At 44.9% G+C, this 25,328-nt stretch overlaps 1 protein-coding gene across 3 annotated transcripts in view; it reads left to right on the top strand.

Annotated features, from left to right (window-relative positions):
- Positions 1–25,328, top strand: part of DCAF4 (DDB1 and CUL4 associated factor 4) — a 25,679-nt gene extending 351 nt beyond the window's left edge. The window contains exons 2-13 of one of the 3 annotated variants that reach the window (XM_006865558.1): positions 8,229–8,329; positions 8,764–8,918; positions 10,070–10,152; positions 11,312–11,414; positions 16,361–16,504; positions 17,948–17,997; positions 20,791–20,888; positions 21,957–22,055; positions 22,166–22,242; positions 23,140–23,313; positions 23,582–23,696; positions 25,135–25,328. In XM_006865558.1, coding sequence (XP_006865620.1) covers positions 8,229–8,329; positions 8,764–8,918; positions 10,070–10,152; positions 11,312–11,414; positions 16,361–16,504; positions 17,948–17,997; positions 20,791–20,888; positions 21,957–22,055; positions 22,166–22,242; positions 23,140–23,313; positions 23,582–23,696; positions 25,135–25,328 — 1,393 coding nt within the window. Of the gene's footprint in view, positions 1–8,228; positions 8,330–8,763; positions 8,919–10,069; positions 10,153–11,311; positions 11,415–16,360; positions 16,505–17,947; positions 17,998–20,790; positions 20,889–21,956; positions 22,056–22,165; positions 22,264–23,139; positions 23,314–23,581; positions 23,697–25,134 lie in introns of all 3 variants that reach the window. The other 2 variants (XM_006865557.1, XM_006865559.1) reach the window with 2 other exon arrangements.

The following is a 25,328-nucleotide window of genomic DNA, read 5'->3' as shown; positions in this document are numbered from 1 at the left end:
TCATTGTGTGTGGGGATACTTCTCACACATATACATAAGTCATTGTGTGTGGGGATACTTCTCACACATATACATACGTCATTGTGTGTGGGGATACTTCTCACACATATACATATGTCGTTGTGTGTGTGGATACTTCTCACACATATACATACGTCGTTGTGTGTGTGGATACTTCTCACACATATACATACGTCGTTATGTGTGGGGATACTTCTCACACATATACATACGTCATTATGTGTGGGGAATCTCACCAAAGTGCAGATTCAGATTCAGCAGGTCTGAGGTAGATCTCAGGGAGACTGCATTTTAACAAGTTCCCAGGTAGTGTCATTGCTGCGGACCAGTGGACCACGGTTTGAGTAGCAAAGGGATGTGGTCACATAAGTCTTTCCTTTCATACTGGTCCTGATTTCTGGGAGAGAGCTGTTTCCCCATTTCTCCCCTTTTTTCAGCCAAAGAAAATAGCTTTCTGCAAACATATTCGTTAACTCAAGCTTAGTCTTGGAAAACAGTACAAAAAATGCACAAGCACACTCAGCATGTGTGTGTATGTAATTTCTAATATGCATTTGAAAGTGTCTGTGATATAATACCTAACATAAAATTTAAAGTTAGAATAATGCAGTCAGCATGTACCCACCACCCACCTTATTAAGAAAGAAACCTCTTAATTGCCCGAAGTTCCCAGTATCCCCCAGTGTCACATCCCAGAAGGAACCAATATCTTGAATTTGATGTTGATCATTTAGCTGGGGGACATTTTGAGACAGTTCACGTTGTTAGGTGCCATTAAATTGGTTCCAACTCATAGTGACACTATACACAACAGAATGAAACACTGCCCAGTCCTGAGCCATTGTCATAGTTATTGTCGTGTTTGAGCCCATTGTTGCTGCCACTGTGTCAGTCCATCTCATTGGAGATCTTCCTCTTTTTCGCTGACCCTCTAACAACATAATTAAAAAGTGCTGATTCTTCTACCAGTCTTTCTAACTCATTGTTCAACTTTCTCATGCATTTGAGGCTAATGAAAATACCGTGAGTTGGGTCAGGCACACTTTAGTCTTAAAACTGACATTTTTGTTCTTGAATACAGATTTCCCAAATGTGGTATGTAGTTTGGTTTATTGAATTGCTGCTTCCATGAGTGTTGATAGTAGTTCCAAACAAAATGAAGTCTTTGACAACTTCAGTCTTTTCTCCTTTTATCATGGTATTATTTATTGATGCAGTTGTGAGGATTTTCATTTTCTTTATATCAAGATATATCAAGATGCAATCCACACTGAAGGCTGTAGTCTTTGATTTCCATCAGTAAGTATTTCCAAATCCTTTCGCTTCCAGCAAACAAGGTTGCATTATCAGCATACGGCAGGTTGTTAATGAGTCTTCCTCCAATCCTGATGACATGTTCTTCTTCATATTATCCAGCTTCATGGATTATATGCTCAGCATATAGATTGAATAAATATGGTGAAAGTATATAACTGTGACACACACTTTTCCTGATTTTAAACTATTGAGAATCTCATTGTTCTATTCTAATGACTGCCTCTTGGTCTATGTACAGATTCCTCATGAGCAGTTAGGTGTTCTGGAATACCTGTTCTTCACAACATTACCCATAGTTTGTTATAATCCACATAGTTGAATGCCTTTGCACAGTCAATAAAGCACAAGTAAAACATTTTTCTGGTATTCTCTGCTTTCAGCCAAGATTCATCTAACATCAGCAGTGATGTTCTTCATTCCATGTCCTCTTCTGATCCCAGCACGAATTTCTAGTAGATCCTTGTCAATGTACTGCTACAACCATTTTTTAAATTCTTTTCAGCAAAATTTTACTTGCTTGTGATATTAATGATATTGTTTGATGATTTCCTCATTCCATTGGGTCACCTCTCTTTGGGATGGACACAAATATGGATGTCTTACAATCAATCAGTTAGGTAACTGTCTTCCAAATTTCTTGGCATAGATGCATGAGTGCCTCCAGCGCTGCATTAGTTAGTTGGGACATTTCAATTTGTATTCCATCAATTCCTGGAGCCTTGTTTTTCGCCAATGCTTTCAGCACAACTTGGACCTCTTCCTTCAATGCCATCGGTTCTTGATCATATGCTAGCTCTTGAAATAGCTGAACAGCAATCAGTTCTTTTTTGGTGCCGTGACTGCATTCCTGCCATCTTTTTTTGATGCTTCCTGTGTCGTTAGATATTTTTTCCCATAAAATCCTTCAAATCCGAGGTTTGAATTTTTCTTCTATTCTTTCAGCTTGAAAAATGCTGAGTGCATTCTTCCCTTTTGGTTTTCTAACACCAGGTCTTTGCACATTCCATTATAATACTTTGTCTTCTCTAGCTTTTAGCTTCTCTAGCTTCAGAGAAGAAAATTTCTTTTACGTCATCATTTCTTCCAACCTCATTAACTTTTCTACATTCAAGAACAAGTTTTAGAGTCTCTGGTGTTTTCTTTCTTTTTAATAACCTTTGCTTTCTTCATTATGCCATCCCATTACTCTTCCAGCCTTTGGACATTAATGGCTAATGCATCAAATCAATTCTTGAGATGGTCTCTAAAACCAGGTAGGATATACTCAGAGTCACATTTTGGCTCTTGTGAACTTGTTTTAATTTTCTTCAATCTGAACTTGGCTTATGAGCAACTACTTGATGATCTGTTCCACAGTTGACCCTTGGCCTTGTTTTGGTTGATGATTTTGAGCTTCTCTACTTTCTCTTCCTGCAGATAGTCAATTTGATTTCTGTGTATTCCATTTGGTAAAGTCCATATGCATGTTGTTGTTAAGTGCCGTCAAGTCGGTTCTAACCCATAGCGAACCTACATAGGGTTTCCAAGGAGCAGATGGTGAGCTTGAACCGCCGACCTTGCAGTTCAAATGGCTTTATAGTCTGACACATTTACACACAGCGCCACACTAGGATGCCAAAATCCATATATATAGTCAACCATTTATGTTGTTAAAAAAGGGTATTTGCAATGAATAAGTCATTGATTTTGCTCTGTCATGTGATCCTCTAGCATCATTTCTGTCACCAAGGCCACATTTTTCAACTACTGATCCTTCTCTTTGTTTCCAACTTTGGTATTCTATCACCAGTAATTTTCAATGCATCTTGATTGCATTTTTTATCAATTCAATGTCATCATCGTTGGCTTTAGTGGCTAGTGCTTAAGTTTGAAGATTAGTAGCATTACCTGGTCTTCCCTGTGTGTATATGGATATTAGCCTATCACATACAACATTGTGCTTCAAGATAGATCTTGAGATATTCTTTTTGACAATGAATGTGACACCATTCCTCTTCAATTTGTCAATCCTGGCATAGTAAACTACATGATGGTCCAATTCAAAATGGCCAGTACCTGTTCATTTCAGCTTACTAGTGCCAAGGATATCAAATGTTATGCACTCCATTTCATTGTTGAATGACTTCTAATTTCCCTAGATTCATACTTTATACATTCTACATTCTGATTATTAATGGATGTTTGTAGCTATTTGCATTTTGAGCTGTCCCCCATCAGCAAATGAAGGCCCCAGAAAGTTTGCTCCATTATGATCAACTCATCGATATCTATGCAAGTAAAAATTTGCTAAAAATATTTCAAAAATTGTTGCAACATTACACTGGCAGGGAACTGCCGCCAGAGGTCCAAGCTGGATACAGAAAAGGATGTGGAACAAGGAATATCATTGCTGACATTAGATGGATCTTGGCTGAAGGCAGAGAATACCAGAAAGATGTTTACCTGTGCCTTATTGACTGACTACCCAAAGGCTTTCAGTTGTATGGATCATGACTAGCTATGGACAACATTGCTGAGAATGAGTGCTTGTGAGGAACCTGTACATAGACCAAGAGGCAGTTGTTCGAAGAGAACACGGGAACACTAAATAGTTTAACATTAGGAATGGTATGTGCCAGGATTGTATTCTTTCACCATACTTATTCGGTCTATATGCTGAGCAAATAATTCAAAAAGCTGAATAATAGGAAGAAGAGCTTGGCATCAGAATTGGAGGAAGATTCATTAATAACCTGTGATATGCAGATGATACAACCTTGCTTGCTGAAAGTGAAGAAGACTTTAAATACTTACTGATGAAGATCAACGATCACAGCCTGTGGTATGGATTGCACCTTAATGTAAAGAAGACAAAATCTCACCACGGAACCAATAAACAACAGCCATATAAACGGAGAAAAGATTGAAGTTGTCAAAGACATCATCTTGCTGAGATCAACCATCAACACTCATGGAAGCAGCAGTCAGGAAATCAAGTGACACCTTGCATTAGGCACAAGAACTCTTTAAAGCATTAAAGAGCAAAGATACCAGTTTGAAGACTATGGTACACCTGACCCATGCCATGGTATTTTCAGTTGTCTCATATGTATGTGAAAGGTAGACAATGAATAAGAAAGACTATAGAAGAATCAATGCATTTGAGTTATGCTCTTATAGAAGAAAATGGAAAGTACCATGGACTGTCACAAGAACAAACCAATCTGTGTTGGAAGAAGCACAACCAGAATGTTCCTTAGAAGTCAGAATGTTGACACTCTTCATCTCTCATACTTTGGACATATTATCAGGAGGGACCAGTCCCTGGAGAAGGACATCATGCTTTGTAAAGTGGAGCTAAAAAGAGGAAGACCCCAAACTAGATGGATTGGCAGTAGCAGCAGCGATGGATTCAAGCATAGCAACGATTGTGAGGGTGGTGCAGGACCAGCCAGTGTTTCATTGTGTTGTGCATAGGGTTGCTATGAGTCAGTACCATCTCGACAGTACCTAACAATTACTACTTTGAGGAGGCAGCTCTTCCCCAGTTGTATTTTGTGTGCTTTCTAACCTGAGGAGTTCATTTTCCAGCACCATATCAGACACTGCTCTGCTGCTGTTCATTAGGCTTTCAGTATTTAATCATCCAGCAGCAGTTTGCCTCTTCTTCTTCCTACTCTGTCTTAGTTAGGATGCTCTGCTGAAACTTACCATCATAGGTGACCCTACTACTGTTTAAAATACCAGTGGCATAGCTGTCAGCATAACAGCAACACACAAGCCACCAAAGTCCAGCAAACTTACAAATAATTGCTGGTTTGAGACAGTTAACGATTTCCATATTCCACTTTTTTTTTTCCACTTATTTTTTGCATGAAAACAATACAAACGTTACACTCTCGGAACAAGTTATTTTCTAGTCCACCCTATCTCCTGCCAGTAGATGACAAGTTCTTTCTAGTTCAAGGCTGCTGATAGGATTTGTGGCCAGAGAAATCTTTGCCCAACCGTGTTCCTCCCTCACCAAACAGATACGTATGCCAATTTCAGAACTTCTCCAGTCCAGATTCTTTTCACAAAGACAGATTTCTAGTTAGAGTCAAGGCAGATGTCAAATAACAATCTGCATCTCTTAGAATAGATTGACCCAGCCCAAGTAGCAAAAAGCATCAGCATGTTGTGGAAAGAACAAGGACTTTGAAAGAGGTCCTATTCTATAGGGTTTGACACTGCCTTTTATGTGAAATTGAACAAGTTGCTTCATCACTCTGAGTCATTGTTTCTTCTTGTACAAAATGAGGCTAATACTTACCTTGTAAATTAGCAATAATGTGTGGAAAACCCTTAGCAGACTACTTGGTAAGATCTTGGCATACAGGAGGTCTGATGAGGTACAGAATAAAATCTACGCCTGTGAGCCCAAGCTTCAGATTTGTCCCAGACTGTAAAAAGAGATCAGTGTGTTTTGTAAGGAGTGCCATGGCTGTGTTTCTGGGCCCCAGGCCTTTCCCACCAGAGCTCTGCAGGAAGAGTCAAGCTCGCCTCAACAGTGTCCTTTTGGGCTTCCTGTAGAAAGAATGGAGCCGCAGTCCTAGGCCCAGGAACGTAGACATCAGTCATGACATAGCTTCCTCCTCCCGTTGCTGATCACAGAGCAGCCACCTCAGGAAGCTCTGCACCATAAAAATGGGGGGAATATTTTTTTTAAATACATCATAGTATTTGTGGAAATAGTATTTCCATATATTCTAAAGCAACTATGCATCACTTAGCATTATGGAAGAAAGAGGAAGGGCTTTTGTTCCTACCACCTAGTTTTGCAATTGTTTTCCTTTTGGATCAGGATTCTAAGAGAAGAGACTTTGCTTTATTACTATATTCTCCTGCCTGTAATTGCTACAGAAGCCGCTTGACTTAGCAAGTCAAGTAACTACATATGCTACTGAATCCAACAGAGAATGAAATTCACCTGGCCTTGTCGCTGCATTTAAGCTGACAGCTGAGCCCTGCTGGTAGAATTCTTATTGACAGGGATTTCTGTTCTTTTCATCTGGAAAATTCCAAAAGATCTCACTGAATGATAAGAGGAAATGACTATGTTATACATTCAGTACCAGTGGTACTGAAGGAAAAAGCTGCACTGAAGGCATCAGTGGAAAATAGAACTCCAGGAATTGATGAATTGATGGAATACCAATTGAAGTGTTTCAACAAACACATGCAACACTGGAAGCACTCACTCTTCTATGCCAAAAACTTTGGAAATCAGCCACCTCACAAACGGATTGGAAGATTTCCTCATTTGTCCTAATTCCAAAGAAAAGCAAATCAACAGAATGTGGAAATGATTGAACAATATCATTAATGTCACATGCAAGTGAATTTTGTTGAAGATGATTCAAAAATAGTTGAAGCAAAACACAGAGAACTTCCAGAAATTCAAGTCAGATGTGGAACAAGGGATATCATTACTGATATCAGATGAATCTTGGCTGAAAATAGAGAAGACCAGAAAGATGTTTACCTCTGTTTTAGTGATTATTCAAAGGCATTGGATTGTGTGGATCATAAAAAATTATGGAAAATTGCAAAAGATAGGAAATCCAGAAGACTTAATTGTGCTCTTGTAGTACCTGTACATAAAATCAGGAAAAGTGTTTGTCAGGGTTGTATCCTTTCACAGTACATACGGAATAATCTGTATTCTGTGTAAATAATCCAAGAAGCTGAACCATATGAAGAAGTATGTGGCGTCCGGATTGTAGGAAGGGTTGTTAACAACCTGCAGTATGCAGATGACACAACTTTGCTTCCTAAAAGCATAGAGTACTTGAAGCACTTACTTAGGAAGATCAAAGACTACACTCATGGATTGGTGGTGGTGGTTTGTGAGCCAAGGAGTCGGTTCCAACTCATACTGACCCTGTGTAGGGTTTCTGAGGCTGTAAATCTTTACAAGAGTAGAAAGCCTCGTTTTTCTCCGAAAGCTGATAGATTTGAACAGCTACCTTGCAGTTAGCAGCTCAACTTGTAACCCACTATGCTACCACTTCAACACATAAGACTAAAAGTCCTCACAACTGGATCTATGAGCAGCATCATGATAAATAGAGAAAGTATTATAGTTGTCAAGGATTTCATTTTACAGTCAACGTCAATGAAAGCAGCAGAAAGGAGAACATGCAACATACTGCATTGGGCAAATCTGCTGCAAAAGACCTCCTTGAAGTGTAAAAAGCTAAGCTGTCACTTCAAGGGCTAAAGTGCTGGCCCATGCCATGATATTTTCAGTAGTCTCATATGCATGTGATGGCTGGACAGTGAATAGGGAAGACTGGAGAAGAATGACGGTGTTTATGAAGAATATGGAATGTACTGTGGTTCAAACACAGCAGGGATTGCAAGGATGGTTCAGGACTGCACAGTGTTTCGTTCTGCTGTACATAGGCCTGCTATGAGTCAAAACCATTTGGATGTCACCTAACAATAACAACATTCTCCTAAAAAAAAATAAAAGAAAGAACAAATTAAAACCTCACCCTGACTTTGATGTAGGGAGCTCTGGTAGCATAGTGGTTACGAATCGGGCTGCAAGCCTTAAGGTCAGCGGTTCGAAACTACCAGCCGCTCCGCGGGAGAAAGATGAGGCTTTCTACTCCCGTAAAGATTTACACCCTCGGAAACCCTGTACAGGGTTGCTATGGGTCGGAACTGACTCAATGGCACTTAACAACAACAACAACAACTTTGATGTATTTAAAGGAGGTAAGCTGTTTTCAATGAAACGAGGAAAATCCAAGTAATCAATCATCAGTGTGTCAGGTGGAGCATGACCACTACAGAACCTTCACAGAGAATGACCAGGAATTCAGCCTGTTTCTGAAATTTACTATGTGTCTGTGTGTCCACAGTGATAACACGGGGACACTGCAAAGCCCACAGGATTCTGGTCCCGGTGACGACGAGTCCCCGTCAACCTCTTCCAGTACAGCTGGCAGTTCTTCTGTGCCAGGTAAGCAGTGTGCTGGATGGGACTCCCCTGCTTCTGCCTCATCTTCTGTTTGTGTCTGTTCTCACTGCCTTTTTTCCTTAGCCAGGGCTTGGATATGTTTCTCAGTGTCTCTTTATTTCAAAATGTGTACATTTCCTGTGTGTCATCCACCCATTCCTGGTTTGGAAAACAATGTAGGAGCAAATTAAGACACTAGAGGAAAAAGTTGGTTGTGTCAGAAAGGGAAGCCCTGGGGCCAGTCATATCCCCCAGCGTTGAAGTTGATCAGGGATGGTGGCTGATAATGCCAACCCTCCTCCTCCTCTTCAGAAAACACAGGCAGCTGGCAGGAGGAGGTGGTTTATGGACACACCACCAGACTCCTCGCTAGATGGTTTCCAGGCATTCTCCCCAGTGTTTTCTGTTGAAGTGAATTTTCTTTCTTTTGACTAAAGATCTGCCAGGATATTACTTTGATCCTGAAAAGAAGCGCTACTTTCGCTTGCTGCCTGGGCATAACAACTGCAACCCGCTCACAAAGGAGAGCATCCAGCAGAAGGAAATGGAGAAGAAGAGACTGCAGCTAGTGGAAGAAGAGAAGCAGAAAAAGGTGGGCACCATTCACCTGCTGCTGAAAGGAGGTGCCAGTGGCCACCCCCTAATGCTTAGGATCCTGAGCACTGAGAGAGAGAGTGGATCAGGACTTTCCTTAATTAAACCCAGCCAAGCAAATAAGAACTGGTAAGGAAGTCCCTCCTCACGCCCTCCCAGTTTCATCAGTCAGTCTTACGTTTTGTCCTGTCCAAGAGGGAGGAAGCTTGGGAAGCAGCATGACACAATTTCAGGGACAGTGGGTTACACCCTGGGCTGCTAATCGCAAGGTCAGCAGTTTGAGCCCACCAGCACTCTGCAGGAGAAGGATGAAGCTTTCTGCTCCTGTAAAGATTTACAGCCTCAGACACTTTATACAGGGTTAATAGGAATCAGAACCAACTTGGCAGCACACAGGAGCAGATTTTAAATAGGAAGTTAGGGTTTGTGGTTTGGATGTGAGGGTTTCTTGTGTCCCTTCTGCATACCACAGGCAATGTAGGAGAAAAGTTTCCATGCCAGGGCATTTTGATGGTTGTAGGGTTGTTGTTATTAAGTGCCATCAAGTCGGTTCCAACCCGTAGCTCCCCTCCAAGGAGTAGCTGGTGGGTTTGAACCACCAACCTTGCAGTTCAAACTGACCTTGCAAGACCAGTGCATTATCTTACAGTGGCACATCAGGGTAGCAGAATAGAAAATCCTGACCTTGGGGGTCACCAGAGATGAAACAGAAAGCCTGACGGAGATCTGGGTGTCCTTCCCCATCCCGGAACTTGGTGGCTTCGGCTCCTCTGGTAATTTGATGAGTGGCATGGGCAGAGGCAATGAGCAGACTTTCTAATTCTCATATGCTTCTTGCTGAGAAGGCTGTCAGGTTTCTGTGCCTGTAATTTCTGCATCTTATTACCTGTTTCTTCATTGCATCGTGGGCAATGAAAAACATTGCCCCTTGCTGTTGTTGTTGTTAAGTGCCATTGAGTCCGTTTCAACTCATAGCAACCCCGTATAGGGTTTCCAAGGAGTTTGAACTGCTTACTTGGTGGTTCGCAGTCCAGTGCTGATCCTACAGCACCACACAGGAACTCCACTCCCCCTTAACTCATGACATAAATAAAGCTGCTTTGAATTTGGTTTGTTTGTTGTTGTTGTTTTGTTTTTGTTTTAACTTAGAAAATAGCCAGAATGGGATTTAATGCCTCATCCTTGCTACGAAAAAGACAGCTGGGTTTTCTCAGCAACACCAGTTACTCCCGGTAAGGCAACGCTGCGTTATGTTTTCTTATAACTGGTTTTTTTCTCCTTCTTCTTCCCTTTATTTAGTACAAGAGGACAATCAGGATAGAGCAGGGATATATTTGGTGAGGGTGCATCCCGATCTCTGGGCTACAGTTCACAGTCATCCCTAAGAGCATGACCCTCCCTCTAGAGTGAGGGAAGGAGACTCCTGTAAGAGGCCAGGGAGATAGGAAATGAAATCACACAAAGTATTTACTCATAAAGCCATTTAAGGTTTAGTAGAAGGTCCTACCATTCCATTTCCCATGAAGTCTCTGCCTCCTCCTAATCCCCATTCTGATAAGCTGTCTCCAAACTCAGGACACCAAATGGATGTGTGTGTACTACATTTATTGAAATACCTGGGATGTCTGCCATAATTCTAACTAAACCCTGAGATAGGTTGGCATTTCCCCCCAGTTTCTGGGAAAGGAGATGGAGGTTCTGAAACGAGCAGTGATTGGCCCATGATATAGTTAGGAAGCCCGCATCTGTCTGACTCCAGTCCCAAGCTCCTAGCCCCTGTGTTCTGCTGCTTCCCCTTGTTCATTGGAGGTAACAACACTCAAGAGTGAGGTGGCTCACAGAGGCACAGCTCTCTTGGACCATGCAGGGCTTACCAGCTAGGTAGGCAAGGCAGGCCACTCCTTTATTTCCCTCCTGAGAAGGAAAAGAGTTGGAGGTTTGAACATAAAAGTCTGTTCTTTACTCTGAAACCTGCTAAGGTAGCTGTCGGGTGATGAGGGAAAGGGACAGCAGATTGAGTAGCTGTGTCCTTGGGCTCTTCTCATTACGCAAGTGCCCTTTAGCCTGAGTGTAATGCCTCTAGGCCTTATTCTCTGCCTCTCAAGAGAAAGAGTTTTACTGGGTGTTCTAAATACCAATTCTTTCTAGCTCTAACTTTCTTCGATTTTGTGAATGGATCACCCATTTCTTTGTTTTTAGTTTTCCCTTAGGAAAGCCAGAACCTCAGATTCTTTGGGATCTTGCTTAGTTCCATTGCTATGAAGTAATACAGAGAGGGCCAACTAGGAGACATGGTCTTAGGTTCTGCCCTACACCACCCACTGAGACTTGTTCATGGATGTCCCGGCCTGGAGTCCATGCCCTCCCCACTTCTCTGTCTCCCTCCTGCAGTCTAGCTCATGAGCTGCGTGTGACCTGCATGCAAAAGGGAAAGGTCCATATTCAGAGCTCAGATCCGTCCGCTTTGGCAAGTGACCAGTTTAACCTCATACTGGTGAGTAGAAGGGAGATGCCTCTGGTTGGGGGAAGCCTGGTGGCCATCCCCAGGCCACTCTGTGGGCTTGGTGTTAGCTTCTGTCTAACCTGTGTAGAAGCCAAATGCCATGAAAGCAAGTGATACCATCTTGGTTTTGTGGTTTTCACAAGCCCCTGCTCGCTAGCTGGTAACAGATCCTAGGGGCTGATAGGGCAGACTGTGCTGTGACCCTGGTCCTCTTGCCCATTTCAGCTCTGTCATTTTGCATGAGAGCCTGGACCCAGCCACACATTGACTAAGAACCACTTCAGAGCCATGTTTCCTCGAGTGTGTGTGTTACACACAGAAAGGTGCACAGGGAACCAAGATGCTCGGACTCTTCTAAACTGGGGCAGGATTTGGTAGGAAACCTTGAAGTTCCAGTGCATCTTCCGTAGCCAGAGCCTGAGTGGGAGGGGCCTGCAGACCTTTGTCTAGAGTAATGATGTCATTTACAGGGAGCAGGAAGTCTTCCTGTGCCTTTGATTAGAACGGAAGCCAGCAGCCAATTTCTCTGGTAGCATAGTGGTTACAAATCGGTCAGCAGTTCGAAACTACCAGCTGTTCCGCGGGAGAAAGATGAAGCTTTCTGCTCCCATAAAGATTTACAGCTTCGGAAACCCTGTACAGGGTCGCTATGAGTCGGAACCAACTCCACAGCACGTAACAACAGTGACCAGAAAAATGCTGGTAGAGTTAAAGGATCTCCTAGAACCAAAAGGAGCCAGACCTCTCAGAACTCAGGGGGGTGGGGGTGCGGCACGTGAGAGCATGAGCAGCCAGACAAACCCTGTCCTTCCTGGAGACCCATGGAAAGCCAGGGAGTGTAAGAGAAGACACTAACCCTAGAGCGTGACCTCAGTGCTCTTGGAGGCTGAAACAGCAGAATTGACCCTTGAGGTTAATGCAGAGCCTTCTTGCCCTGGACAGTTTCGTAGCAGAGGCTCTCCACAAAATGGGTTGTTGGGGAACAAGCCTCACATCAATCTTCTGCTGCCCTCGTGTGTATTTGGAGTACAATTTGATCTGAATCAGTGGACTATTTTGTTGTGGCTGACTTGCCTCAGCAGGCTGCATGGGGACTGTGGCGTCTGCCTGTTCTGAGTGGTGATTCCATATCTCAGCTCCCACAGGCTGTGTATGCAGACTTCTCAACTAAGAGCTCTCTGGTGGAGGTAGGGCGACTCTCACAGTCTGGTATGAACCAGAGGGTTGGGAAAGGCCTATTGCCCCTCAGAGATCCAGTTTTTCCAATCCAGTTCTTTTTGATTTTAGGTGCTGTTGAGTCTGTACCTACTCCTAGAGACCTTAGGCACTACAGAAAGGAACACTGCTTAGTCCTGCACTAACCTCAAAGTCATTGCTATGTTTGAACCCATTACTGTTACCACTGTGCCAGTCTATCTCCTTGGGGGTCTTTGTCTTTTTCACTGACCCTCCATTTTACCAAGCATGATGTCTTTCTTCAGGAACTGATTTCTCCTGATAATATGTCCAAAGTATAAGAGACAAAATATGACCATCCTGGCTTCTAAAGAGCACTCTGGCTGTGCTTCTTCCAACACAGATCTGTTTCTTCTTTTGGCAGTCCATGGCACTTTTAATATTCTCCTCCAACACCATAACTCAAATGCATCCATTCTCTACTCGCTGTCCACTTTCGCATGCATATGAGGCAACTGAAAATACCATGGGTTGGGTCAGGCACACCTTAGTCCTCCAAATGACATCTTTGGTGTATAACACTTTAAAGAGCTCTTATGGAGCAGATTTGCCTAATGCAGTATGTTGTTTAGTTTCTTGACTGTTGCTTCCATGAGTGTTAACAGTTGATCTGAGCAAAATGAAATCTTTAACAACTTCATTCTTTTCTCCATTTATTTTGATGTTACTTACTGGTCCAGTAATGAGGATTTTTATTTCTTTCCATTGAGGTGCAACCCATACAGAAAGCTGTGGTCTTTGATTTTCATCAGTATTTTAAGTCCTCTTTGCTTTCAGCAAGCAAGATTGCATCATCTGCAGGTCTCAGGTGTCTTCCTCCAATCCTGATGCCATGTTTTTCTTCATATAATCCAGCTTCTTGATTTTTTTGCTCAGCATACAGATTGAATAAGTATGCTGAAAGAATATAACCCTAGGCAAACCTTTTGTAATTTTAAACCATTCAGTGTTCCCTTGTTCTATTTGAACAACTGCTTCTTGGTCTATGTATAGGTTCCTCATGAGCACAATTAAGTGTTCCTGAATACTCATTCTCCACATGTTGTCCATTGCTTGTCATGATACACACAGTCAAAGGCCTTTGCATAGTCAAAAAAGCACAGGTAAACATTTTTATGGTATTCTCTGCTTTCAGCCAAGATCCATCTGACATGAGCAATGATACCCCTCATTCCACATCCTCCTCTGAATCCACCTTGAGTCTCTTGGTAGTTCGCTGTCAATGTACTGTTGCAGCCATTTTTAAGTTATCTTTAGCAAAATTTTACTTGCATGCGATATTAATGATATTGTACAATGATTTCCACATTCTGTTAGGTCACCTCTCTTTGGAATAGGCACAAATGCAGATCTCTTCCAATCAGTTGGCCAGGGAGTTGTTTTTCAAATATAATTGTATAAATGAGTGAGTGCTTCCAGTACTGCATCAGTTTGTTGAAAGACTTCAATTTCAATTCCACCAATTTCCAGAACCTTGTTCTCTGCCAATGTCTTCAGTGCACCTTAGACTTCTTCCTTCATTATAATTGGCCCTCGCGCCTATGCTACCTCTTAAATTGGTTGAACATCTACCATCTCTTCTTGATGCAGTGACTTTGTGGATTCCTTCCAACTTCTTTTGATGTTTTTGGCATCTTTCAATGCTTTGCCCATAGAATCCTTCAATATTACAAGTCAAGGCTTGGATTTTTCTGTAGTTCCCTCAGCTTGGGAACTGCTGAGCATGCTCTTCCCTTTTGGTTTTCTAACTCCAGGTCTGTGCATATTTCTTTTTTTGTCTCATGCTGCCCTTTGACGTTTTCTATTCAGCTCTTTTACCTCCTCACTTCTTCCATTACTTTAGCATCTCTATTCTGCAGAGCAAGTTTCAGAGTCTCTTCTGACATCCGTTTTGGTATTTTCCTTCTTGTCTTCTTTTTGCTTTCTTCCTGTGTGATATTCCTGATGTCATCCCACAACACTTCTGGTCTTCTGTCTTTAGTGTGTAATGTATCAAATCTGTTCTTCAGATGATTTCTAAATTCAGGTGGGATATATTCAAAGTCATATTTTGGCTTAGACTTGTTTTCATTTTTTTCAGTGTCAGTCTGAATTTGAATATGAGCTGTTGATGGTCTGTTCCACAGTCTGCCCCTGGCCTTGGTTTCACTGATGCTTTTCCACTGTCTCTTTCCACAGATGTAGTCAATTTGATTTCTGTGTATTCCATCTGGTGAGGTCCATGTGTACAGTCATCTTTTATGTTGTTAATAAAAAAGACATTTGTAATGACAGTACTCTGGTGCTGTTCGTCATGTTTCAGTATTCAATATTCTGGTGCTATCTGACAGTGCTCCACTGCTGTTCATAAGGTTTTCAGTGACTAAATATTCAGAAATAGTCCCTCTCTCCTTCCTCCTAGTCCATCTTAATTTGGAAGCATGTCTGAAACCTGTCCACCATGTGTGACCCTGCTGGTATATAAAATACCAGTGGCAAAGCTTCCAGAATCACAGCAACACACAAGCCAGCACAGTACACAAGCTGACAGATAAGTGGTGGCCTCTCCAGGCCTCCATTGTCTGCCAGCTTCCATCCATTTACTCCTGGCAGGCCCTGAAATGCCTGAGAGCATCAGCTGTCCCTCTCAGGTGTGTGCACAGTGCTACCGCCTCCTCCCAAAAGGCTGCTACTTCAGGGCTCTGAGGAAACCTCCAGCTTCATGGCCGTCGCCTTCACCTTCAGCTGCCTGCTCCACAGACCCACGGGGCTCACAGCTCACTGCACAGCAGGGCCCTCAGGTCCACCCACCACCACTTTAGGGGTGCCATCAGGCACTCCATGCCCCACCCACCCTTGCCCTGTGGTGAGATCCAGGAAGTAAATGCTCTGACCAGGACCACGTTGGACTGGTAGCAGGCCTTGGACAGGAAGGGCTGCAAAGCAGTCAGCAGCCCCTTGACCACAGGCTGCATCCGGCTGGGTCCAGCACTGACGTGGTGGGCAGGCGGATCTGAGTCGTCACTGATAATGATCCTTCCTTCCAGGAGCATAGCTATTCTTCTCAGGTGAACTTGCCCAGCCCAATGCCTCGTGTATGTTGTATTTATCAGTATATATAAAACATAGAAATATCTAGAGATTGTGCTTTGGAGTAATTATTTACTGCAGTGTTTTGTTTTTTATTAAATGAATAAAGAAAACTCTTAAAAATAGCCTCCATTCTAATATATTCTTTTCTCTGGTACTTTTTTTTTTTACTTACCAAATAGATTTATTTTCTCACAGGCTCAAAGTCTGAATCCAGGTCACTGGCTCTAGAGAGAGAATGTTTTTCTCTTGACAATTCTGAATGAACATTTCTCACTTTGCTGCCTGGCTTTCATGAGGGTCACGTGTCACCGTGTGGCTGCCCCTCCTTCATCTGAACCGTTCTCTGAATGAACATTTAGACTTTTCCAGGCCTGGTTCTGGGTCACTGTGCAGACCTCAGACTTCCTGCAGCCCCCCTCACTGTGTTTCTCGTCCCTACTGTTGAGTCACTAGGCCAGACAGCTGTTGGCTTTGCCCGGAGATTGCTGTGTGGAGTAGGGGGAAAGTTGGGCCTGGTGAAAATGCCTGGGGCATATCGGTCAAGAAAGGTGGACGCTTGGTCAGAGGGTCTTAGGAAGCCTGCCTGCCTCAGCCTATGAGGTCACCTGCTGTTCACTTTGTTCCTCCAGGCGAATACCAACAGGGATCAGATCTTCACAGTCATCGACATCAAAGCGGGTGGTTCCAAGTACAGCATTATCAACCTCAGCTCTCTGCGAATCCCATCACTCACTGTGAGAATGCATGAGAACTTATACTTCACCAACCGGAAGGTACACTCATCCACTCTTTAGCCTGGCAGCCTCCTCTACACTAAGAAGTGATTGCCCAAATTCAGAGTAGAGGAGAAAGCTATTTGAGGAAGGCTGGGCATGGTGTCCTCATCCCCCCAGGGACAGATTGAGTTCTAGTTCCTTACAATTCACAGTGGAAGAAAAGGACCTCAGGTGTTTTCTTGTCTTAGAAGTAACATTGAATTTACACATTTGGGAGTCGGTGTGGAGCCGTACTGCTTTCCTTGGTTGTAAGAACCTTCCCTTCAGGAATAGCATGAGTTGATCCAAATGAGGCCACACCAGGACGCAGAGTTCTGGGATGTGTGTAGCCGTAGACATACGGGTCCTCTGCCAAGCTCCACCGACACGGTGGCTGACACTGGCATCTAGTAAATATGAGGGGCTTCCAAAAATTTGTAGAAAAATTGAATTGAAAGATAATGGAATTTCTCCACAAATGTTTTGAAGCCCCTTTTTATAAGGAGCTTGCTGTCTGGGGAGCTATCTGTCAACTGCAGTGGGGTAATGGCTGTACCTGTGACTCTATGTGGTGGGAACATGAGCCGTAAATTGGATTACAGGCTGAAATGGTTTGGGGCAAAGTCATGTAAGTTCCCCTACTTCAGAGTTAGACTGGTCCCTCTGTCATCGTAGAGAATTCAGCACCCCACCCAAGACGGTGGTGAGATGTGTCAGACATGTCACTGTGGGCGTGTTGATGATGAAGGACTGAGGCCTGGGAATTACTCCCTCCCTCAAGGCCCTAGATGGCAGAGCATGGAAGTCCCCCATTCAGAATGCTGTTGGGCCCATTTCAGAAAAGCAGGACCCGTAGAAAGACGTCGTGTGTCTGTGTCCATTCTAGTCCTCTAGTGCTGCTGAAACAGAAACTCCACGGTGTTGATGAACAGAAATGTATTCTCTCACAGTTGAGGAGGCTAGAAGCGCAAATTCAAGGTGTCTACTTGAGGGGAGGACTCTCACTGTGGGCTTGAGCCGGGGAAGGTCCTTATCAGTCTTCAGCTGGGTCTAGGAGGTGCTCAGCACAGGGACCCTGGGTCCAAAGGATGAGCTCTGCTCCTGGCTCTTCATTCTTGGTGGTAGGGGGCCCTCTGATCTCTGCTTACTCAAACCCTTTTATATGTCAAAAGAGACTAACTCAAGACACAGCATAATCCTGTAGATTGCACACTGCTTGGTTCACGTAACTCCTGACATCCTGCCTCATTAGTATCATAGAGAGGAGGATTTTCAAACACAGGATCATTACATCCAATCACAAAATTGATGACCCAGCCAAGTTGACACATATTTTGGGGTACACAATTCAATCCATAACACTATTCCTAGAAGTTATTCTACAAAAGAGCAGTGTTTTTTGTTCCTCTGTGAGTTGGCAATCAAACCAATCGTCCGTCTTGCTGTGTGCTTCCTCCCCAGGTGAATTGTGTGTGCTGGGCCTCGCTGAATCACTTGGATTCCCATATTCTGTATCTTTTGGTGGGTGAGCAGATTTAATGGGCAGACACACCCTGATATGGACCTGGGCCTTCTGGAAGGTTTGTGAGATGGCACAAGCATCTGAGGGCCCAGAGCCCAGGATAGTAGTCAGGTCCCCCTGATGGCTGTTTCTCAGATGTGGTGGGGTCTGTGAGCCCGGCACTATTCTGAGAACCTCATGTGTAAGTGATTGGCCAGGATCGGCTCCCAAGGCCTTCCTGCTCCAGAGCCTGCCTATCTACCAATGTTTGGTGTAGCATAGGCCTCTGGGGTCATAGATAGGTCACACAGTCACGAACTTAGGCCCTGGGAAGGGACCACAAGTCCTTCTGGGCAAAGTGGGAAGAGTTAAAAGGCAGCAGGGATAGTGGTCCTGGGGGCGCAGCAGGGACCTTCCTGCAGACGTCTGAGGGCAGGGCCCAAAGAGGAAGTTCCATTGGCATTGGCCATGGGTGTGTGGGCTCTAGGCCAGGACCAGCCATCTTTGAGGGCTCTTTCTAGTCTCTGCCTCTACAGACACTGCTCAGAAACCCTATACAGGGTCACTATGAGTCGGAACCGACTCAACCGCGCTTTACAGCAGCAACAGCCTCTGTCTCCAGAGAGTGATCAAGGGCTCCTTTGCTGGTTGCACCGCAGTGTGGTGTCGGGATGGCTGAGCCTTCCCCTTGGGAGCCTTGGGGTCCTCATGACACTGCTCAGGACCACTGTCCATCATGTGCTTCGGGGACATTCTTTGACCTGCCTGTCAGAGTCACAGGTTCATTAGCCTACCCTTGGCTTCATTTCCATAATAAATGGGTTCTTAAATCTGTGTGACCACTCACTGCAAATAGTGCCCATTTCATGAGTTGTCATAAGATTGGCATCTAGTCGTGTCTGTGGACACTTCACACAATCGCTGGCACATCATAGGCACTTAACAAATGATAGCTAGGCCAGAACCTAGTGCATAGTGCTGTATTCCAGAGTTGCAAGCCATTCAAGAGCTGATTACAAATCTTAACGTAAGACAAACACAAAGTGATGTGTGTTCAAAAATTAAAGTTTTCCTGTGGCTTTTGTTTCATGGGGTCTGTGAGTAGTGGAGCTGATTGTTAATGCGATGGTCTAATCAGAGGAGAGAAGAGGCCAGGCTTTAATCAGAGAGAAAACCAGACCCTTGCTCTCATTTCTCATCTTAAAACAGGGGCTTTTGTGTTTCTTTAAAGAGATGATTTTTAAAAATCCATATAATTAGGTTTAAAAAGATGGTCTTTTGTAGCTTGGGAGCGTGGTCGCTAGCTGCACCACAGGAGAAAGATGAGGTTTTCTGATCCTCTAAAGATTTACAGCCTCCGAAACCCTATCAGGGTCATGTCCCTGAGTTGGCCTGGACAGCGCTTAGCCACAATAACATTGTAGCATAATCGGCCTGCCCTCTTGTGGTCATTTCAAGTAATCATCACCTACTGATTCTGCAGTTCACAGAATCACCCTTTATAAAAATGACACCTTGTTCAGATCTGCATCCTGTGTTTTCAGCTCCCTGCAGTGGTGGAAGGAGTCCTGTAGGCATGGCACTGTAGGATAAGCACTGGACTGCAAGGTTGGTTTGAACTGCAAGGTTGATGGTTCCTCAGTGTCGCTGTGAGTCAGAACCAACTCAACGGCACTTAACAAGCAGTGGTGGAAGGTTGTCCTGAACTCCACTATGTGTGTACATGTTTTCAAACTGCACTTGTTGTTGTTGTTGTTAACATTAACTTATTGGGCAACGTTTCTCATGAAATAGACTAAAAAAATATCAGTTTCACCATTACTAAGGGCAAATATGAAACTCTTGCTTCAAGTACCTGTGGGTATGTATTCAGTTGTAGTGTAAAATAAAACTCCTATCGTGGGCTAAGAAACATTGCCTTAGAGAAAGATCCCTGGTGGCACAACAGTTAAGCACTTGGGTAACTGTGTTAGTAAGGTCAGCAGTTCAAATCCACCAGCCGCTCCTTGAGAGAAAGACACAGCAGTCGGCTTCTATAAAGATTGGCAGCCCTGGGAACCCGCCAGGGCAATTCTGCTATGTCCTTCAGAGGTGCTGAGTTGGAATCAACTCCAAGGCACTGGTTTGGTTGGGGGTTGATCTTGGAGACATTCCCAGACCTGGGAAGAGGAGGCAAGAAAGAGATGCAGAACAGAAATAAAAAACCACCTGAGTGCCCCCCAGCAGTGAGCACTTAGCTGTGGTGTCTCCATACAAAAGCGTGGACTCTGGTGACCAGTTTGCTCACATCAACACACCCCATCTAGAGGATGTAGGTAGAACAGTTGTCAAAGATGGGATGTCATTTATTGTCTCTCAAAAGATAGCGTAGTACTTTCTGTTGTTTATGGACGACCAAGTGTAGTTAATGCATCAGACTGCAAAGACTTATTTGAACTGCAAGGTCAGCGGTTCAAGCTCACCAGCTGCTCCTTGGTAACACTATATAGGGTTGCTATGGGTCAGAACCGACTTGACGATACTTAACAGCAAGGGTAGTGAAAATGTTACACCTGGCCTAGGAGCAATGCGCCTGTTTAGACTAGTGATTTGTTCTGGGTAGGAAAGAAGGGAAAATTGGATTGAGGAGGACAACCCTGTGAAAAGGAACCTCGGAAGCAGAATATGGAAAAGTGTTAAATCTGCATGATGGTGTGGTTCTCTGCCCTCCTCTGTGTCTGGGTAATTCTCTGGAGGGTATTCATGCCCACCCTTCCTCCCCAAGGGCAGTCTGTCCCTGCCTGTCCTTAGCAGCGTTTTCCAGGCTGTGCCGCCGGGGGATTGCGAAGACTCCAGGCTGCGCCACTCTGCTCCCAGCTGCCACTCTGCTCCCAGCCTCACTGTTTGCCCACAGTCATCCAGGTATGAGGCCCTTCTCCTTGGGAGAAGTAGACGTTTGCCACCATGCCTCCCAGGAACTGCAGCCAACAGCAGAAGCTCTGCAGGGTGGTTCAGAGAGGAAAGGAGGAATACAGGCTGGGTGAGCCCAGCTCAGAGTTTGCAGGTTGGGGACTGGCTGCAGAACCAACCAGGGGAGGACTGCTTCGTGTGGCCTCAGGATTAGCACTGAGCACAGGTGTTTCCGTAATGCGTCCCATCCTCTTCAGCCCTTTGGGTCATTTCAGCAGCCAGAGCAGTTACTGTGCTACAGCAGATGGTGTGACACCAAAAAGTTTGGGCTGCCTGTATGGATCCATTCAGAAAACCTGTATTAAGCCACTGAAGGGGCTTGTCCTTCGTGCGGCATTCTGGATGTTAAGTTTTCTGTCAGTCCAAGTATTCAGACCAATGAGACAGGGTTAGGCCTCCCTGTGCAGCACCAGCCCCCCCTTCCTGCCTGAGTAGACTGCTTACCTCTGTGAAGTGAAGATTGCACCTGTCCCTTCCACCTCCCTTGGGGCTAATGAGAGGGTCTGCCCTTCCTCCCATTCATCCAGGAGGCCCAGAGATTATTGTCTCCATTTCACAAATGCAGAACTTTAGGCAAAGCAGGGTGCAGAACTTTCCCTATAAAACTAGTCTGTGTGGCCTTAGAAGTCAGGATTGTGGCTACCTTTGCAGGGGTGGGGAGAGCTGGGAGCACACGAAACAAGGACTTCTGGGGTACTCTGCTTAATCTAGGTGGTAGTTACCTGGCTGGCTGTTCATTGTTACAGTTTGTTTGCTTGCAGAGCGGGGTTGAAACCAACTTGCTTATAGCATCATATTCACACACACCCTGCCCCGCCCCCCTATCAGTAACTATCAGGAAAGCCTCAGAAGGTCACTCTTCCTCTGGCTGCATGTCTCCCACAATCACAAAACCCAGAATGGAGCCCAGAGTATAGAACCTTTGGAGCTGCTGCTTGTAGAGGTTTTCCAAATCTGGTGATACCGAGGAAGGAACCCCTGCCACGGGCAGCCACACTTTGCCCTCTCTGTGCCCTTTAGCAGTAGACCAGCCTGACATGCTCTGCAGCTTCCGGACCCCCAGTGCCTGGTCCTGTGCGTGGTCCCTGAATGTCCAGGCCAATAACTGCTTCAGCACAGGTGAGCATGGCGGCCTCCCCAGCCCCAGCATCAAGGAACTCACAGACCTGAAGCCCACCACCCAGCATGCGCCCCCCTCAGGCTCACGGGCTGATCTCTGTCTCCCTCAGGCCTCTCTCAGCAGGTCCTGCTGACCAACGTGGTGACGGGACACCGACAATCCTTCAGGACCAACAGTGACGTCCTGGCACAGCAGTTTGCTGTCTTGGTGGGTTGGGTTGGGAAGGGAGTTACCAAAGTTCCCCAAGAGTGAAGGCACCTAGCTGGCCTCCCTTTTTATAGAGAAAGAGAGTTTTGGAGGGGATTAGTTTGTGAATCTGTCTGGGCTGCTCCCAAAACGCTTGGCTAAGCTGGATTTGGAGTCCTGGTGTGGTGCTGTAGGATAAGCATTGGACTGAAAGGTCAGCCTGAACCACAAGGTCATCAGTTCAAAGTCACCAGGCGCTCTTCGGAGACCCCTACACAACTATGGGTTGGAACTGAGTCAAAGCACTAACCAACAAGCTGAGTTTGAATTACTTCCTATTTAAGAGAACTTCTAGCAATTTGGGGGTCCTTAGATTAGCCTGCAGAATAATGGAAAAAATATACAAATCCCAGTGCATAGCTTAATCCACAACTTTCAAGTTGCTCATTGTCTTAATCTATAAATCAAAATTCTGCATTTTGGAGACTTGCCCACTAGAAAAATGACATCTTTCTTTAAATGTCTAAACGTCTTCCTGATAAAGGAGGGAGTCTGCTGACCTGTCTTGGGCAGTAAGCAGAAATTTCATTCAGGCTTCCTCACTGGCTTTCCTGTTTGGACGCCATGTCTTCACTGGGATCTTTCATCTCACCTGTTCCATACTCATCCTCCCAGCTCCTCACAGATGACCTTGGGGGATACATGAGGGGCTTAAGTGGGCAGTACAGCAGCTTGTAGGATCTCCCACAAGAAAGATACATGGACTCGTCCTCTTGCCCGATCATGGGAACTCTTCTTCCCTTCCAATTCCACTGAGACCCAAGCCCTAACTCATCTCTACCCACACTTTCTAAAGGACTGAGATCAGGGAGGTGACAGCAGTCCCTCTTTCCACAGGCTCCTTTGCTGTTTAATGGCTGTCGTTCCGGGGAGATCTTTGCCATTGATCTGCGTTCTCAAAGTCGGGGCAAGGGCTGGAAGACACTCAGCTTGTCCCATGACTCAGCAGTGACCTCTCTGCAGATCCTCCGAGAAGAACAGTGTCTGATAGCATCGGACATGGCTGGAAAGGTGGGGGTAGCACAGAAATCCTAGGACTTTGAGGCCCAGCCTTCTGCCCAGTGTAGAGCTAATGCAGAAGGGACCCTTGCAGCAAGACACCAAACAGGTGTCTGGAGCTGAGGCACAGTGAAGACTTTCAGGGCTCTCCTGTGCTGGCCACAGTGAGCAGAACGGGCCTGAGACCTTCATAAATCACCTTTCCCTTCCTGGCTTCCGCCATCTTGGCCTCACCATCTGCAAGCTGGGCCCTCTCTAACAACCCCTTATACTTCCATAGATCAAGCTGTGGGACCTGAGGACCATGAAATGTTTAAGGCAGTTTGATGGTCACGTGAATGAATATGCCTACCTGCCCCTGCACGTGCATGAGGAAGAAGGATTCGTGATGGCAGGTAACTGGGGAAGGGACAATGCCACCCCATCCAGTACTGTCCCTGAGGGCCCCTAAATGGAAGAATCTCCAGGAGGAAAGGGAGAAGTCAGCTGCTCAAAAATTAGAAAGGAAGGGAATGTTAACAGATGGGAACAGGGTACCAGAAGGAAAACAGATTGGATATTAGGGAGTAACAGTTTAAATATCCACAAGCCGGATAGCCCTTTGTTCACGCTAGTGGATTAACACCACCTCAGAAAGGGACAAGAGTTGGGGGAAATAAAACAGGACCCTGGGGATCAAGGTTTTGGGTCAGCATTCACTGTAACCCTTATCTCATCATGCAATGTCCTGTCTAAAAATAAGCTTCCTGTTTTTCTATTCCCACTTCCACCAGGGAGTGCTGAGAAAAGAAATTAAGATTATTATAAAGTAGCTTCAGGTTCCTCAGATGGACTCCATCCCTGTGGCTCCAGGGAGGGCCTGTAGAGTAGGAGAGCTTTCTAATAGCTAAACTCCTTGTAGGGCGTTGTAAGTCAATGATAGATTGTGCTTCTGGGATATAGTATACCCTGATAACATGGAAGATCATTCATGAATTAAGGATTATGTTCTCAGTCTTCCTGAATACTCAAATTTCCAACTACTCCTACAGAATGTACTTATCTCCCATGAAATTTTTTACTGGCTAAGAAGCATCACTGTTAGAATTCTGAAGAATATTTTCCACAAGGGTTTACCTCAGAAGAGCTTCTGTGTGCTGGATAATAGAGCAGAGCTAAGGCATGAGAGGCCAGTGCAGAGTGGTCCCTAGCTGCAGTACCCTCAGAGAACTGTACCTGAATTCAACTTTGTGGAGGTCGCCCCTCCTTCAGTGCAGTGGTCTTGGAGCCACATAGTGGTCCAAAGCACTCATGTGAAATCCACAAGCACCAAAGGTCTGCCCTCTTTCCCTACAGAGCTCTCCAATCACACTCAAGGGGGCTTCAAAAAGCTTGTGGAAAACGGAATGAAAGTTTCCCACAAATTTTCAAAGCCTCCTCATGTGTTCTGTGCCCGTACTCCCACAACCCAAGCTTTAAGCCCTAAGTGACATGAAGAGAACTCTGAGTATACAAGTGTTGCTTCTGGAAATCAGTTACATATTATCTAGGCCTAGCTCTCTCGGATAGTTCTTGACACCCAGGGCAGCAGAATCCTTCATCTGTCAGCCATGATGACTGCGGTTTGAGCCAAGTTGTCATAACTGGCCACTGCATCTTAGCACTTAGAATTCCTACAACTGGTTATGGTCCTAGAGCACAAGGCAACTCAGAAGTCTCAAAACTGTATTATCACTAGAAATTATTTCCACCAGGGAATTCTGGTTTAGTACCCATAAAATCATCTCTAGCACTTATGAACCTGAGAAGCCATGTGCTCTCGTACATAGTGTTCCTTTGCATTCTCTTGCTTAGTGGGCCAGGACTGCTACACGAGAATCTGGAGCCTCCGTGACGCCCACCTGCTCAGAACCATCCCCTCCCCTTACCCCGCCTCCAGGGAGGACATCCCCAGTGTGGCCTTCTCTTCTCGGCTCGGGGGCGTCCTGGGAGGGCCAGGCCTGCTTATGGCCGTCCGGCAGGACCTCTACTGTTTTTCCTACAATTGA

Source organism: Chrysochloris asiatica, unplaced genomic scaffold (genome assembly GCF_000296735.1).
Source record: "Chrysochloris asiatica unplaced genomic scaffold, ChrAsi1.0 scaffold00079, whole genome shotgun sequence".
Taxonomy (NCBI): Eukaryota; Metazoa; Chordata; class Mammalia; order Afrosoricida; family Chrysochloridae; genus Chrysochloris; species Chrysochloris asiatica.
The sequence above is the reverse complement of the archived record's forward strand: the minus strand, read 5'-3'. Positions and strand labels throughout refer to the sequence as shown.